The sequence below is a fragment of the Silene latifolia genome, chromosome X (genome assembly GCF_048544455.1).
Source record: "Silene latifolia isolate original U9 population chromosome X, ASM4854445v1, whole genome shotgun sequence".
Taxonomy (NCBI): Eukaryota; Viridiplantae; Streptophyta; class Magnoliopsida; order Caryophyllales; family Caryophyllaceae; genus Silene; species Silene latifolia.
In genome coordinates, this window is record NC_133537.1 from 257,709,920 (window position 1) to 257,725,148 (window position 15,229).

The 15,229-nt window shown below is 36.7% G+C and overlaps 1 protein-coding gene across 1 annotated transcript; it reads right to left on the reverse strand.

Moving 5' to 3' along the window:
- Positions 1–2,315: 2,315 nt before the first annotated feature.
- LOC141619986 (uncharacterized) lies at positions 2,316–14,301 on the reverse strand. The gene is made up of 6 exons (XM_074436976.1): positions 14,112–14,301; positions 13,662–14,021; positions 3,439–4,380; positions 3,186–3,351; positions 2,910–3,090; positions 2,316–2,549 (listed from the first exon to the last, which is right to left on the reverse strand). The coding sequence occupies exons 1-6, from the start codon at positions 14,299–14,301 to the stop codon at positions 2,316–2,318; spliced, it is 2,073 nt and encodes a 690-aa protein (XP_074293077.1).
- Positions 14,302–15,229: the final 928 nt, after the last annotated feature.

Below are 15,229 nucleotides of genomic sequence, written 5' to 3' on the forward strand. Positions count from 1 at the left end.
GACCATCTCGACCAACTACACCATCACTAAACTTAAACAAAACACTCTTTACATTGCTAAAACTGTTTTTAACCGAGTTTTCCGACCTAACAAATTGTTACACTTTCGTCGATTTCTTGTCTCAAGCCTAGCAAGTAAGTACGAGGGTGTAAAAATTCTCTTCTTTCATGATTTTCATCTGTTTTATGATTATAACATGCTAAAACATGCATAACTTGATTCAAATAAAGGTTAGATGAGCCAAAACCGGATTTTCGCCTGAGACAGGGGTTACTTGCGTAGCAGGGGGCTCGCGCCTCTATGCCCTCTCAGGCCTTAATCTAGCCGTGTTTGCTCTCATCTTTCCTCTTTATTTCATTTCTTATTTGCAATCGGTTTTTACCATTTCAAATATTTCAAATCATTTTCATGATAAACTTTTAACCATAAGACATTTTCACCCTTGGTTCCTCATACCATGACGGTTTCATCCGTGTTTCGGTGATAATATTTGGTTAATTACATTTTAAAAGGTATTTTAAAACCTTTTATTTCATTTCTTTACATTTCAAAACAAATATATTAGTCATAAATACAAATTCATCCTTGGTTCCACATACCATGTCGGTTTTTAACCTGATACGTATCGCAAGCGGAAGTCTTAATTGTGCTACAAATAAACGAAGGACCCGAATGCACTAGGTGCAACCCGATCCATTCGTGTTACTTGAAGCGAAGTATAATGTAAATAAAAGGGATATTTGGTCGATCTAGACCTATAGATCGACCAATGGTGATTGATTCTTAAGACCTATTGAGAATAATCGGGTCATACTCGAAAACGCGTCGAATAAAACAAAGGGGGTTCGCAACAGCGATTTTATCACACAAGTTAATTTTTACTCAAAACTTGATGCTTACAAATGGGAATGGCCAATCCTTATATAGGCCGAATTCTCCTTGGCCTTCAAGGCTACACTTTAATGTGATGTGTTATTTCCTAGGTGCATTAATACTAGTTTTGACTAGGGAGAAAACTAGGCTAGAATTTGAAAAGAACTAGGCTAGACTTTGAAGAAAACTATGCATTACAAAAAAACTAGAATGTAGAAAACTAGGTGGTTCCATGAACCAAGCCCACGACCTTCTCACGGCTTAAGGCGTTTCCTTGCGGGTTTCGGATCCTCGAGTCGAGATCAAGCAAATTTCTTGACCCTTGTTAGTTCCCAACCACGTTTAATGGGTCAACATTGTCGTGCTTGGATTCGAGCCATTCTTGATGCCCATAATATCTCCTAATTCGAGTAGTACATCGTCCAAGATGTTGATCTCCCTATCATCTCCTCTTCCTTTAAAAGGAATTGTCCTCAATTCCACAATCCCATTATCATCGATGTAAGGAGAGAGATCACCTACGTTGAAGGTGGCATGAACACCATAATCTCCAGGGAGTTTGATCTTGTAGACATTATCACCGAACTTTGAAATCACCTTATATGGGCTTTCCGCGCGTGGCATTAACTTGTTCTTTCGCTTGCTCGAAAATCGCTCCTATCTCAAGTGCACCCAAACCAAATATCCTTCCTTGAAGACCTTAGATGGACGATTCTTGTTAGCCCTTCGCTTGTATACTTCGTTAATGGACTCAATTCTGGTTCGAACTTGCTCATGTAACTTGATCATCGACTTTAACTTTGCCTCTGCATCCTTATGCACTAGTTCGTCTTCGGGTAAAGGAATAAGATCAAGTGGTAGGTAGGGATTCACGCCATACACGATTTCAAATGGAGAGTGCTTTGTTGCGTATGTCGGGGACCGATTATAAGCGAACTCGACATGAGCGAGCTTTAAATCCCAATCTTTTTGAGTCTTGCTCACGAGACCACGCAACAATGTACCAAGGGTTCGATTTGTCACTTCCATTTGACCATCGGTTTGAGGATGGTGAGACGTACTAAACAACAGCTTGGTGCCTATCTTCCTCCATAAGGTATTCCAAAAGTAGCGTAAGAACTTGGAATCAAGATCAGAGACTATTGTTTTTGGAACTCTATGGAGACGGAGTACCTCTCGGAAGTATAAATAAGCCACGTTGCTAGCGTCGTCCGTCTTGTGGCATGCTACAAAATGAGCCATTTTGGAAAAATGATCCACCATAACCATGATTGCATCCTTACTCCTTTGAGTACGAGGTAAAGCAACAATGAAGTCTATGGACACCTCCTCCCATGGCCGGCTAGGAATAGGTAATGGTATGTATTCCTGGGCTTGAAGGTACTCTTCGCAACATGACAAGTGACACATTTCCGGACCACAGGTTGTACATCTCTTTGCATTCAAGGCCAATGGAAGTGCTCCTTGAGGATCTCCAAAGTTTTATTGACACCGAAGTGTCCACCAAGTCCACCTCCATGAGCTTCTCGTATCAATAACTCACGAACTTGATGTTTAGGTACACAAAGCCTATTTCCTTTGAAAAGAAAACCATCTTGAATTGTAAACTCGTCGTGTGCTACTAATTTGCTTTTCACAAACAACTCCCCAAAATCAGAATCATTCTCATAGTAAGTCTTCAAGGTTTCAAATAACAGTAGGCGAATGTCGAGCACATTCAATAAAGAATAGAGTCGGGAAAGAGCATCGGCCACCACATTGCTTTTACCACCCTTATACTTCGAAGAAAAGTGAAAGGATTGAAGGAACTCTACCCATTTGGCGCGTCACGGATTCAACTTCTGCTGCCCATTAATGTACTTTAATGATTCATGATCCGAATGTAAGATGAAGTGATTTGGGCGAAGATAGTGGTTCCAATGATTAAGTGCTCTCACGATGGCATAGAACTCTTTGTTGTATATGCAATACTTGAGCCTTGCCTCATTCAGCTTCTCAGAAAAATATGCAATGGGTCATTTTCCTTGCACCAATACGGCTCCAATTCCAACACCGCTTGCATCGCACTCTACCTCAAAAGGTTCTGTAAAATCCGGTAGTGCCAATAATGGTGCCTCGCAAAGCTTTTGGATAATTGTCTCGAAGGCCTTTTGAGCAGCCTCAGTCCACACAAATGCTCCTTTTTTCAAGCACTTGGTTAAAGGACTAGTGATGGTGCTGAAATCCCGAATAAATCTTCGATAGAACGAAGCAAGTCCTTGAAATGACCGGACTTACGTGACGGATTTAGGAGTAGGCCATGATTTGATTGCCTTAATATTTGTTTGATACACTGAAACTCCATCTTTAGAGACCACATAGCCGAGAAAGATGACACTCTCGACCAAGAATGAACACTTCTCCTTCTTTCCATATAGTTTCTGCCCTCAGAGTGTGTCGAACACCTCTCGAAGATGTTTAAAATGATCCTCGCTCCGACTGTAAACCAAGATGTCATCAAAATAGACGACCACAAATCTGCCAAGAATGGTTTAAGTATCTCGTTCATGAGTCACATAAAAGTACTTGGAGCATTAGTTAATCCGAATGGCATGACGGTCCACTCGTATAACCCATGTTTAGTCTTAAATGCGGTTTTCCATTCGTCCCCTTCCATCATTTGTATTTGGTGATAACCACTCCTCAAGTCGATCTTAGATAAGATCTCGGAACCATGTAACTCATCAAGCATGTCGTCAAGTCTTGGAATAGGAAAACGGTACTTGATAGTTATGTTGTTCACGACTCGACTATAAATACACATTCGCCAAGTTCCATCCTTTTTTGGGACAAGGAGAGTAGGGACGGCGCATGGACTTAGGCTTTCACGAACATAACCTTGGTCCATTAGCTCCTCAATTTGTCGTTGTAACTCCTTTGTTTCTATTGGGTTGCATCGATAGGCCGCTTTGTTAGGTAACGAAGCTCCACAAATGAGATCGATTTGATGTTCGATCCCACGAATAGGGGGCAAACCCGGTGGTAACTCCTCGGGGAAAACATCCTCGAATTCTTTCAAGAGTGCTGTTAATTGAGCATTCTCGACCCCAACACTTGGCATCGCCTTGACCACCATCAAATAAACATAACCACCCTTCTTAATGACTTTACCAACTTTTTGTTCACTAGCAAATATAGACATGCTAGCGGCCTTCCCTGGCGCGGTGCCCATAGAATAGATAGCACTAGGCGCCATTGGTTTTAGAATAAGCTTCTTACCCTTGTTGACCAATTCATACTCATTACTTCGACCACGGTGTATGACATTGCGATCGAATTGCCAAGGACGCCCCAAGAGTACATGAAACGCATCCATCGGCACCACATCACACATAATATTGTCGGCATAAGATCCCATAATTAAAGCCACTTTCACTTGTTTGGTAAACTTCACCTTATTCCCGTCATCAAGCCAATGTAATGCGTAGGGCTTGGGATGAGGCGTGGTTTCCAAACCCAACTTATCCACTATTTGAAGGAAATGTAGATTCATATACATATTAACAAACTCATATATGTCTAAATTAATTTGTCATAAAATTAAAACGGATTTTATGCATGCAAACAATTAATATAATAGAAGAGAAATCATGTCCTTACATTGTGGATTTCGGATTTAAGGGCACAAAAGGGATCACCTTTCTCTTTTGATCTTGAGCTTTTCCTTATGGATGAACAAGATCTAAGTATAAGATCTCTCCCTAAGCTTTATACCCAAGGCTCCTCTTAATTTGATTAATATTACAAATACTAGTATAATATTAATCAAGTAGAAAATTGAACCAAAATATTTTTAACACTTTGAATATTTCGGTTTTTAGAGAGAAAGAGAGGAGATTTTTATTCTCTCTAAAATTGTATTTTGGATGATAGAATGAATGAATGAATAATACACTACACTTAGTATATTATTAGGTAAAATTATGGAAAAACAATGATAGCATTTGCCTTCTCAAAACCGTGTAAGAGGAGGGCATTAGGGGAGCCAATGCATGGAAAAGTTGTTCTTCACAATGAACAATAGGCTTGCATGGCTAGTGACTAGTGCAATCATCATGCTTTCCACTAATTACAAACAACATATAATTAGCTTAAATCCCTCTAATTTTCGGCCCACTCTATAATATGGATTCCATATTATTTTTGTCAATTGTCAATATGTCACATGTCATGTGTGACATAAATTTGTTATGTATTTTTAACATATTAAAAATCAACGTATTATAAAAAATACGTCACATACAAAAATCGACTTAGTAATTTTATAATTACTTGTGCCAAAATATTTTACCATTTATAAATTACAACTGATTGTATTTATAACAATTCATTCAATTTAATTGTTTCATTAAACAATTATTTCATCCGAGTAATGATACAATTCAATTACTCAGACCGTATCTTATTTAATCACATTTCAATATGATACGTAAATTTTACTTCCAAAATCGTCCGTCAATTTTCAAGAAATTTAATTAACTCGCAACATTATACGATTAATTAAGTAATCAATTAAGAGTATTGCCCTTTAGGTATGACCTAGGGGGTCAACTGATCACCACCGTCACACGACAGTAATGTCAAACTCTAGTCAGCCAATCATTACCGATATATGTTGACCAGTTGACAGTAACAAAATTACTTCCCAATTGTATTCTATATAATGAGATTTAAACATGTGATCATCATGATCAACAGTCGTGATCGCATTATTGTCGGAGGACACATATTCCAACAATCTCCCACTTGTCCTCGACAAGTGTGCGTCACCAATTCTCTTGTCCTATTACTATCTCCCACTCAGTGCAAGGTGTCTTTCAGGTCGTACTTGCAAGTGATCATATCGAGAGTGGTTTCCTCGATCTGGAGAATAACTGATTGACCGGATTTATCCACTCTGGATGCCATCCGAGCGTGGCCACGCATTTCCAGTTCATTACTCCTCGAGTGGCCCTGAGATATTGTTATAACCCTGACTAGGGGTGGACAATTCCTATCGCACTCATTCCCTTCGACTAGCCACAGCCATCATAACCCAAAATATGCCCATTTGACCCCATTTACGAAGGTCGTAGTAACACAAATCAAATTAATCTGAAACTGTGCCATCTTAGGAGAATAGTCTTTAGTCAAAAGAATCGACTCATTCGAATACTATACTAGCTCTCGCCACGACCAGGCTATATAAATTTGCCAGAACTCTATAAGCGGTCATTAGGCCCGACAAAAAGTTCCTAACAATCTGCCTATGTGATCGACTAGTCATCTCACATGACTCTATGGCACTTGAACTTGCCATCAATCGCATCACACTCTAGTCACTTCGAGACGTCACCTCATATAAGTAACTATGGGCAAAAACAATGTTAATCCATGTTCACTTTAACGGGGTTCAATTGTCTCTACAACCCGTTTGGATATAACAATGTACAAAGTGAGTTAATAATAACTCAAACGACAAATGTCGACATCACACTCGGGTAGTCAATATCATATTACAACCTTGTGATGTATATCATAAGTGTAACCACCTTTTGATTGCAATAGAAGTTTAACATGCCATGTGTCCATGTGTTCAAACTTCTTACACTTGCCATCTCCTTCACATTCATGTTCTCTTTCATAGCATGAATCTTACCAAGTACACATCAAGGTTCCCAACCTTGGTTTCGGTTCTTTAACTTGAAAGAACTTTCTTATCGATCATCTCATAACGAACGAATTTGCGATGAATAATACAACTTGTACCGATCAAGTATTCCATCCACACACAATGCACTAGGTATATGTTTTGTAGAATCTTGTAACAATTGACAAGATTATTTAGCTTAGCACTTCTCACAAGTCCTAGCTTTACTAGGAAAGATTGTTTTTGAATAACCTCTTATTCAACCAAGCATCTTTCCAAAACTTCTCATTTCTCTTCCTAGGCTTGAAAGATTTGGGATTCTCATAAATCCTCATATGTGCTCGGATTTTCTACAATATGTGCAACCTCTTGACACACAATAGAACATTCCGTCAAACACTGAAATCGCTCATCGGATTCTACTTGGGAATGCATGACGTTTCTATTATGGCTCACTAATCAATCATCATGCTCTTATGCATATGATTCATAATTGGACATGTACATGATTATTCTAATGGCGGAAACATTAGTTACTAATAATCATGAGATCAACCGTTTTTAGGTTCAATGAACTACCATGACTGCTAATGGTAATCCCATTTTCATTCATATGAATAACCTATGTATATGTTGATATGATGTGTATCTCTTAATACTAATCCAACATCCCTTGATGTAATTGGATTCATCACAGTCCATTTTCATCCAGAATTGAAAACTCAAAAGCTTCTTTATGAAAGAAGGTATTAGCTCGTCATTCTTTAATGAGTGATGAGTCGTAAAATTCAAAAGATGATAACTCCCACTAAATTCCATGTCTTCACATGAGAATTTCCTAACTCCCACTCAATTCTACACATTTCGAAATTGACTTCTCAATCGAAATTTATCAAGAATTGTAATATAAATTGCATTGCCAAGTTATTAGGATAAAACCATATATGTTCCCATCATATCCTTTCAAAATACCTATTTTGAAGTGGTCTCATCTCAACCTTACGGAAAGAGATTTTAAATCTCCAACACACTCATGTCATAATGATGTGTAGTAATGTCATTTTCAAATATAAACAATATTTAGAATACATCCTTCGCAAATACCCTTTTGGAAGGAGGTTTAACCATTTCATAGTGAGGTTAAGCATGACATCTGCGTGGTTAAAACTTTGGCCATTGAAGATGTCGGTATATCAATCCTTGCAACTCGATCATAACTAGTATGTTACTATGATTCATTTAGGCTCTTAAGTAAATCTCAAGGTTTGAAACTATTGGTCAAATGTTTCATAAACTTAGTCAAAAACTTGTTAAGACTTTACATTAGTCATTTTCCTTCCAAAACTTTCTTTTGGTCTCCTCGTGTAGTTATCTTGAGAAAATTCTCTTATGATTACTACACTTGGTCTCTTTAGTCATATAGAACTATCTTGAAACCATAGATCTCATCTTTTCGGCATACTATGTAAATAGATATACCTTTATTCAAATCATTCTCTCTTGCGTAGATCTTCATATACACAAGTACACAATTTTATCTTGCCTTGTGTGTTGTGTCCTCATTTTTCTCCCACTCTATCTTTAGAATAAATACACTAAACATTCAAAGATAGCATATGAGACACAAATTAATGATGTTGAATTATAAGGAGAACTACCTTATAGGTAGACTAATTGTTATTGAATTCATATGTGTATTTGGTGATTGACATTCCTTCAAGAGAGTTCATATACTCAAAATTGCTTTATAAATGATCATACACAAGCTTTAAGCATGTGGACATATAATGAAACCCGTCATTATAATTGTCTATTAGATCACCTTAAGTGAATAATCTTATGTTTCAAAACGCAAGCATTTAAAGATGAAATTTTAGAACATAAAGGATAAATGATAAAACGGGTGACTTGGGTTGCAAACCAAGTCACCATCATCCAAAATACAACTCATTATCCAAAATACTTTTCCATGTCGAACACGGAAATTTAAAGTTCTAAAAATTCAAAACACAACTTAAAATAAGACAATGAAAAACAAAGCTCCACAAAAGCTATCCTTAGCTTCTCCATGGTTTCTCATGCTTGTTTTTCTTTTCCCTTGTCTTTGCTTGGTGGAGGCCCTATTTACAATAAAAAGGGAGATACATTATCACAACTTTGCATCATAATACCATAGTTGAATTTTAGAAACATAAAAGAAGGTTAGTCATTTACCTACTGGAGTGATCTTTCCAGCTTTGATATCACCAAGGTATTTGGAACAATTTCTTTTCCAATGACCCATGCCATTACAATAATGGCACTTATCAAGAGGACCCTTCTTGACTTTGGAGGTGCTTGCTTCACAAGACTTAGCTTTGGTGAATGTGGGAGCTTGCTTCTTGCCCTTTCTCCCATTCTTCTTGAACTTCCCCTTACTCTTTGTGCTTATGTTAAGCACATCCTTGGGAGGGTTCACATTTAACCTCATGTCCCTCTCGGCTTGCACAAGTAACTTGTGCAACTCCTCAAGAGACACGTCCTTGTCTTGCATGTTGAAATTCACCCGGAATTGCACATATGCCTTGACTTTGGACAAGGAGTGTAGAATCCTATCTACGATGAGTTCTTTGGGGATTTCAACCTTTTGAATTTTCAAGGTCTCGACAAGCTCCATGAGTTTGAGCACATGAGGGCTAACCTTTTGGCCCTCTTTGAAGTCGAGATCAAAGAATGCCGCGGCCGCCTCATATTGGACGATCCGCGGAGTTTGTGAAAACATGGTCACAAGTTTGGAGTAAATCTCATTAGCATTGCCCATTTTGAAGGCTCTCCTTTGGAGGTCCGCCTCCATCGCAAATATTAAGACATTTTTCATTGCGGCGGACTCCTTTTGGTAAGTCTCATAGGCTTCCCTAGTGGCCGCGGTGGACCTAGTGGAGGGTTCGGGTGGAGAGGCCGAGGTAAGGTAACGAAGCTTGTTGTCACCTTCGGCGGCTAATTTGAGTTGGGTATCCCAATCGGAGAAATGTGACCCATTCTTTTCAAGTTTACATCGATCCATAAAGCATCGGAGCCAAGATGAAGTAGCAAGTGGTGTAGCATTAGGAGTTGGTGTTGATGTTGCCATTTGTTATGAAAAAGAAGTGGTCTACAAAACAAAATATAAGGAGTAAAACAATTATCGTTTTAATGTTACTCGTAAAAATGTATGATTTAAACAAGTTTTATGCATTTTCTAGTGACCTCTACCCAACTAGACAAATGATTCCAAGACCCAAATTCATATCGACTTAGGCACGGGGTAGCCGATGCAACCTTTATCAATATAACTCAGTGGATTAACCTTTTAATCGATTCTACTTTTAGAACTCTTGGTCGATAAAATTACTCTAATGTTTATCTATAGCCCAAAACACATCAACAAGGGCACGGGGTAGCCGATGCAACCCTTATCAATTACTTTTGTTGAGTTCAATCCAAATTTCGAATAAATGTGTCCATTATCTAAACCCACATCAACTTGGGCACGGGGTAGCCGATACATCCCTTATCAACATGAATTCGGTGGATTAACATTCATCACCCACTTCCCCTACGTAACAAGGTTTGTACCCCGGGGTAGCCGAGTGCACTCCCTCGCGAAATAGGTTTTCATGGTTTCTACTATTTGGTAAGGCTATGTCTCAATTTATTGTTTTAGCGAGAGGTCATGTCAAATTATTATCTATCACGTTTTAAGTGAACTAAAGCGGTGAACTACGATAATTCTAATTGACACGGTCGATAAACTCGATAAAAAACAATGCATGTTTAGTTATGGCGATTTAGCGATGCATGTGACATAAAATAAAATGCAAGCATAAAGATAAATAAATCCTAGTATGGCCTTTCCTAAAATAGAAAAACTATTTAACTATTACATATTCGGAAACCAACTCCATTGGTCCCTTGAACTTCGGTTGTGGCACGCATCTCGAGGTAACACCGTCTTTATGTATCGCCATTCTTGAAGAAATCCGTCTTTTGGAACTCCGGAATGAATAAAATTACATAATAAATTACATAATTTCCTATTATACATTTGTAACTAAAATAAAATAAATCTATTAAATTACAAAACGGTGATACGAGATCACAATAAAAATTACAACCGAATCGATATTCCCATACATTTCGGGAAATACCAATTAAATCTAAAGCCATACTAAGTAAAATTACATAATTCAAAAATTACATAAATTAAAATTATGACAATCATAAAGAAAATGCAGCATTATAATATGTATGAACATGCTCAATTTTATGCTAAATCGCCTTTAAATAGCCAATATCGTATATTACTCGGTTTTTACGGATTTGCGTGATTTCAACATTTTATAATCACAAAAATGCATAAACTCATATTTATGCATAAGTTAATTACCCTAACCTTTTAGGACTCAAAATATAGTCTTCACTAATAATTTGACCATAATTAACCTTTATTTACAAATTTGTTCATAAATGGACCAAAAATTACAAAAATAAGCCATTAAACTTCAAATAAATCACAAAATTTCAAATAAATTCAAAATTTGAAATTTAAATTCATGAACATTCTGGAAAAATTCCATGACACTCATAATGTTCAAAATCTTAGGTTAAAAATTTCGAAAATTTACCGGAAAAACAATGTTGCGGTTTATCGATTTATAATAAAATAATCATAAAAACATGAAAAAATTATTTTCATTAACTTTTCAATTTTAGATCTGAAAAATATAATAAAATGCAACATTAGACGTTTTTACTAAGTCATAGATTATGTTTTATTAATTTTCACTAATAATGTCACTATTTATGCTATTTTTCTTCAAAAATTCATAAATCATGCAAAAAGACTTCTTTATAGCCAATTATTTTACACACATCTTGTAAAATTGCATGTGACAACATATTAATTTTCTATGACCAGATTCGAAATTTAACTCATATTAACCTATTTTTCACCTAAATCCGAATTTAATAATGAAAAATTCATTTTTCGAGCATAACAAGTCCAAAAATTATGAAAATTTACAGGTTATCTCAAAATAATATATGTGACAACATATCCAAAAACCAAGTGAAATTTCGAAGTATAGCTAATTTTAGACCAAAAATGACATTTTTACTCATAAAATCACATTTAAATGCCATTATTGTAAATTATGAACAATAAAAATCCGAAAAATTAACCAAAATATCCCAAAACACTTTAGGACCAGAAATATTAACATGCATGTAATAATTTCGTGATATATCATAATAACACAAATTTTACAAGTTTTATTTGTTATTCTTATAACTCGGAAAAACTTTTAACCAATTTGCATGCAAACAACCGTGGCTCATGATACCGATTGAAGGAAATGTAGATTCATATACATATTAACAAACTCATATATGTCTAAATTAATTTGTCATAAAATTAAAACGGATTTTATGCATGCAAACAATTAATATAATAGAAGAGAAATCATGTCCTTACATTGTGGATTTCGGATTTAAGGGCACAAAAGGGATCACCTTTCTCTTTTGATCTTGAGCTTTTCCTTATGGATGAACAAGATCTAAGTATAAGATCTCTCCCTAAGCTTTATACCCAAGGCTCCTCTTAATTTGATTAATATTACAAATACTAGTATAATATTAATCAAGTAGAAAATTGAACCAAAATATTTTTAACACTTTGAATATTTCGGTTTTTAGAGAGAAAGAGAGGAGATTTTTATTCTCTCTAAAATTGTATTTTGGATGATAGAATGAATGAATGAATAATACACTACACTTAGTATATTATTAGGTAAAATTATGGAAAAACAATGATAGCATTTGCCTTCTCAAAACCGTGTAAGAGGAGGGCATTAGGGGAGCCAATGCATGGAAAAGTTGTTCTTCACAATGAACAATAGGCTTGCATGGCTAGTGACTAGTGCAATCATCATGCTTTCCACTAATTACAAACAACATATAATTAGCTTAAATCTCTCTAATTTTCGGCCCACTCTATAATATGGATTCCATATTATTTTTGTCAATTGTCAATATGTCACATGTCATGTGTGACATAAATTTGTTATGTATTTTTAACATATTAAAAATCAACGTATTATCAAAAATACGTCACATACAAAAATCGACTTAGTAATTTTATAATTACTTGTGCCAAAATATTTTACCATTTATAAATTACAACTGATTGTATTTATAACAATTCATTCAATTTAATTGTTTCATTAAACAATTATTTCATCCGAGTAATGATACAATTCAATTACTCAGACCGTATCTTATTTAATCACATTTCAATATGATACGTAAATTTTACATCCAAAATCGTCCGTCAATTTTCAAGAAATTTAATTAACTCGCAACATTATACGATTAATTAAGTAATCAATTAAGAGTATTGCCCTTTTGGTATGACCTAGGGGGTCAACTGATCACCACCGTCACACGACAGTAATGTCAAACTCTAGTCAGCCAATCATTACCGATATATGTTGACCAGTTGACAGTAACAAAATTACTTCCCAATTGTATTCTATATAATGAGATTTAAACATGTGATCATCATGATCAACAGTCGTGATCGCATTATTGTCGGAGGACACATATTCCAACACTATTTTCTTTGATACCACATTAGTACAACTGCCTCCGTCGATGATTAGGCTACACCACTTGTCCTTCACTTGACACTTGGTGAGAAATATTTGGTTTCTTTGTTCCGCCTCAATTGGCGTGGATTAAGTTTTCAAAGCTCGAAGAACCAAAGCACAATCGTAGTTAGGAGCGGCGTAAGTTTCGACATTCTCCTCGTCTCCCTCCTCTTCTTTTTCTTCGAAATTGAACACATACCCAATCGTTCCTCCTTATCAAACAACTCATCTCGAAAAGTAATACCATCCCTCAGAGTAATTGTTCGTTTATTTGGACATGCATTTTGATAGTGTCCGAATCCTTGGCATTTGAAACACCGTACTTTGGATAGACTTGTTTTTTTAGGAGTGGGTATTTTAGTTGCGGGATTAGGAGTGGAAACCGATTTGGAAGTAGTCTTGACAACACGACTACTCGGATTTCCCCTCGATCCTCCAATTTCGGCTACTCTCACCATAGGTCGGCGCAAGTTTAGCCTTTCCTTGTGCTTCAACTTTTAGGCACAGGTTACATAAAGCATCGAAATCAGCGTAGGATTGTAATTCAACCGAATTGGTTATATTACGATTTAATCCACGAAGAAATCGAGACATCTTTAACTCTTCGCTCTCCTCCAATTCTCCCATTAGAGCTAGATTCTCAAACTCATTGATGTAATTAGAGACCCCGTTTTCCCCCTGGGTAAGTTCAGCGATCTTACGATAAGTTCTAAGCCTATAAGTCGCTGGTAGATATCTCTTGCGTAGTTTGCTTTTTAGAGATTCACAAGATGATATTTTCTCCTTTCCAGCCCAAGCACGTTTTGCTTTAAAGCCTTCATACCACAATGAAGCTCCTCAACTAAGTTTCAGAATGGCGTACTTGCAGCATTTCTCCTCATCAAGGCCTTTGAATTCAAACATACGTTCGATTTTCCGTTCCCATTCGAGGTAATCCTCGGGATCTGCGCCTCCCACGAATTCAGGTAGTTCACTCACCTTGAATTCTTCCCCATCCCGTTCACTCCGACGTGGTTTCCAACGTGTGTTAAACTCCGGAATGTTTCGCAATGCGTCTTTAAGACTTTGGAGAAAATTAGGATCATCGAAGTTCATTTTTGTTTTGTTTTTTTGAATAAGAAATCAAGACCCTCGGATCGTCTCGATTAATGGAAATCAAGAGCCAAAGCTCTGATACCACAATTGATACGTATCACAAACGGAAGTTTTAATTGTGCTACAAATAAACGAAGGAGCCGAATGCACTAGGTGCAACCCGATCAATTCGTGTTACTTGAGGTGAAGTATAATGTAAATAAATGGGATATTTGCTTGATCTAGACCTATAAATAGACCAATGGTGATTGATTCTCATGACCTATTGAGAATAATCGGGTATTACTCGAAAATGCGTCGAATAAAACAAAGGGGGTTCGTGACAACGATTTTATCACACAAGTGAATTTTTACTCAATACTTGATGCTTACAAATGAGAATGGTCGGTACTTATATAGGCCGAATTCTCCTTGACCTCCAAGGCTACACTTTAATGTGATGTGTTATTTCCTAGGTGCATGAATACTAGTTTTGACTAGGGAGAAAACTAGGCTAGACTTTGAAGAAAACTAGGCATTACATAAAAACTAGAATGTAGAAAACTAGGTGGTTCCATGAACCAAGCCCACGGCCTTCTCACGGCTTAAGGAGTTTCCTTGCGGGTTTCGGATCCTCGAGTCGAGATAAAGCCAATTTCTTGACCCTTGTTAGTTCCCAACCACGTTTGATGGGTTAACATTGACGTGCTTGGATTCGAGCCATTCGTGATGCCCACAGGATCTCCTAATTCGAGTAGTACATTGTCCAAGATGTTGATATCCGTATCATAAACCGAGTACGATGATAAACATTGACTAATTACAAACAAATGAACTTTATACAACTAGTTCATAATCATTTTTCAGAACTATTCATGTCAAGCTTGCAAAACCGAACCCGACGTCGAATATTGTCAATAGAATGATGATTATTCAAGTCTCGTTCCTC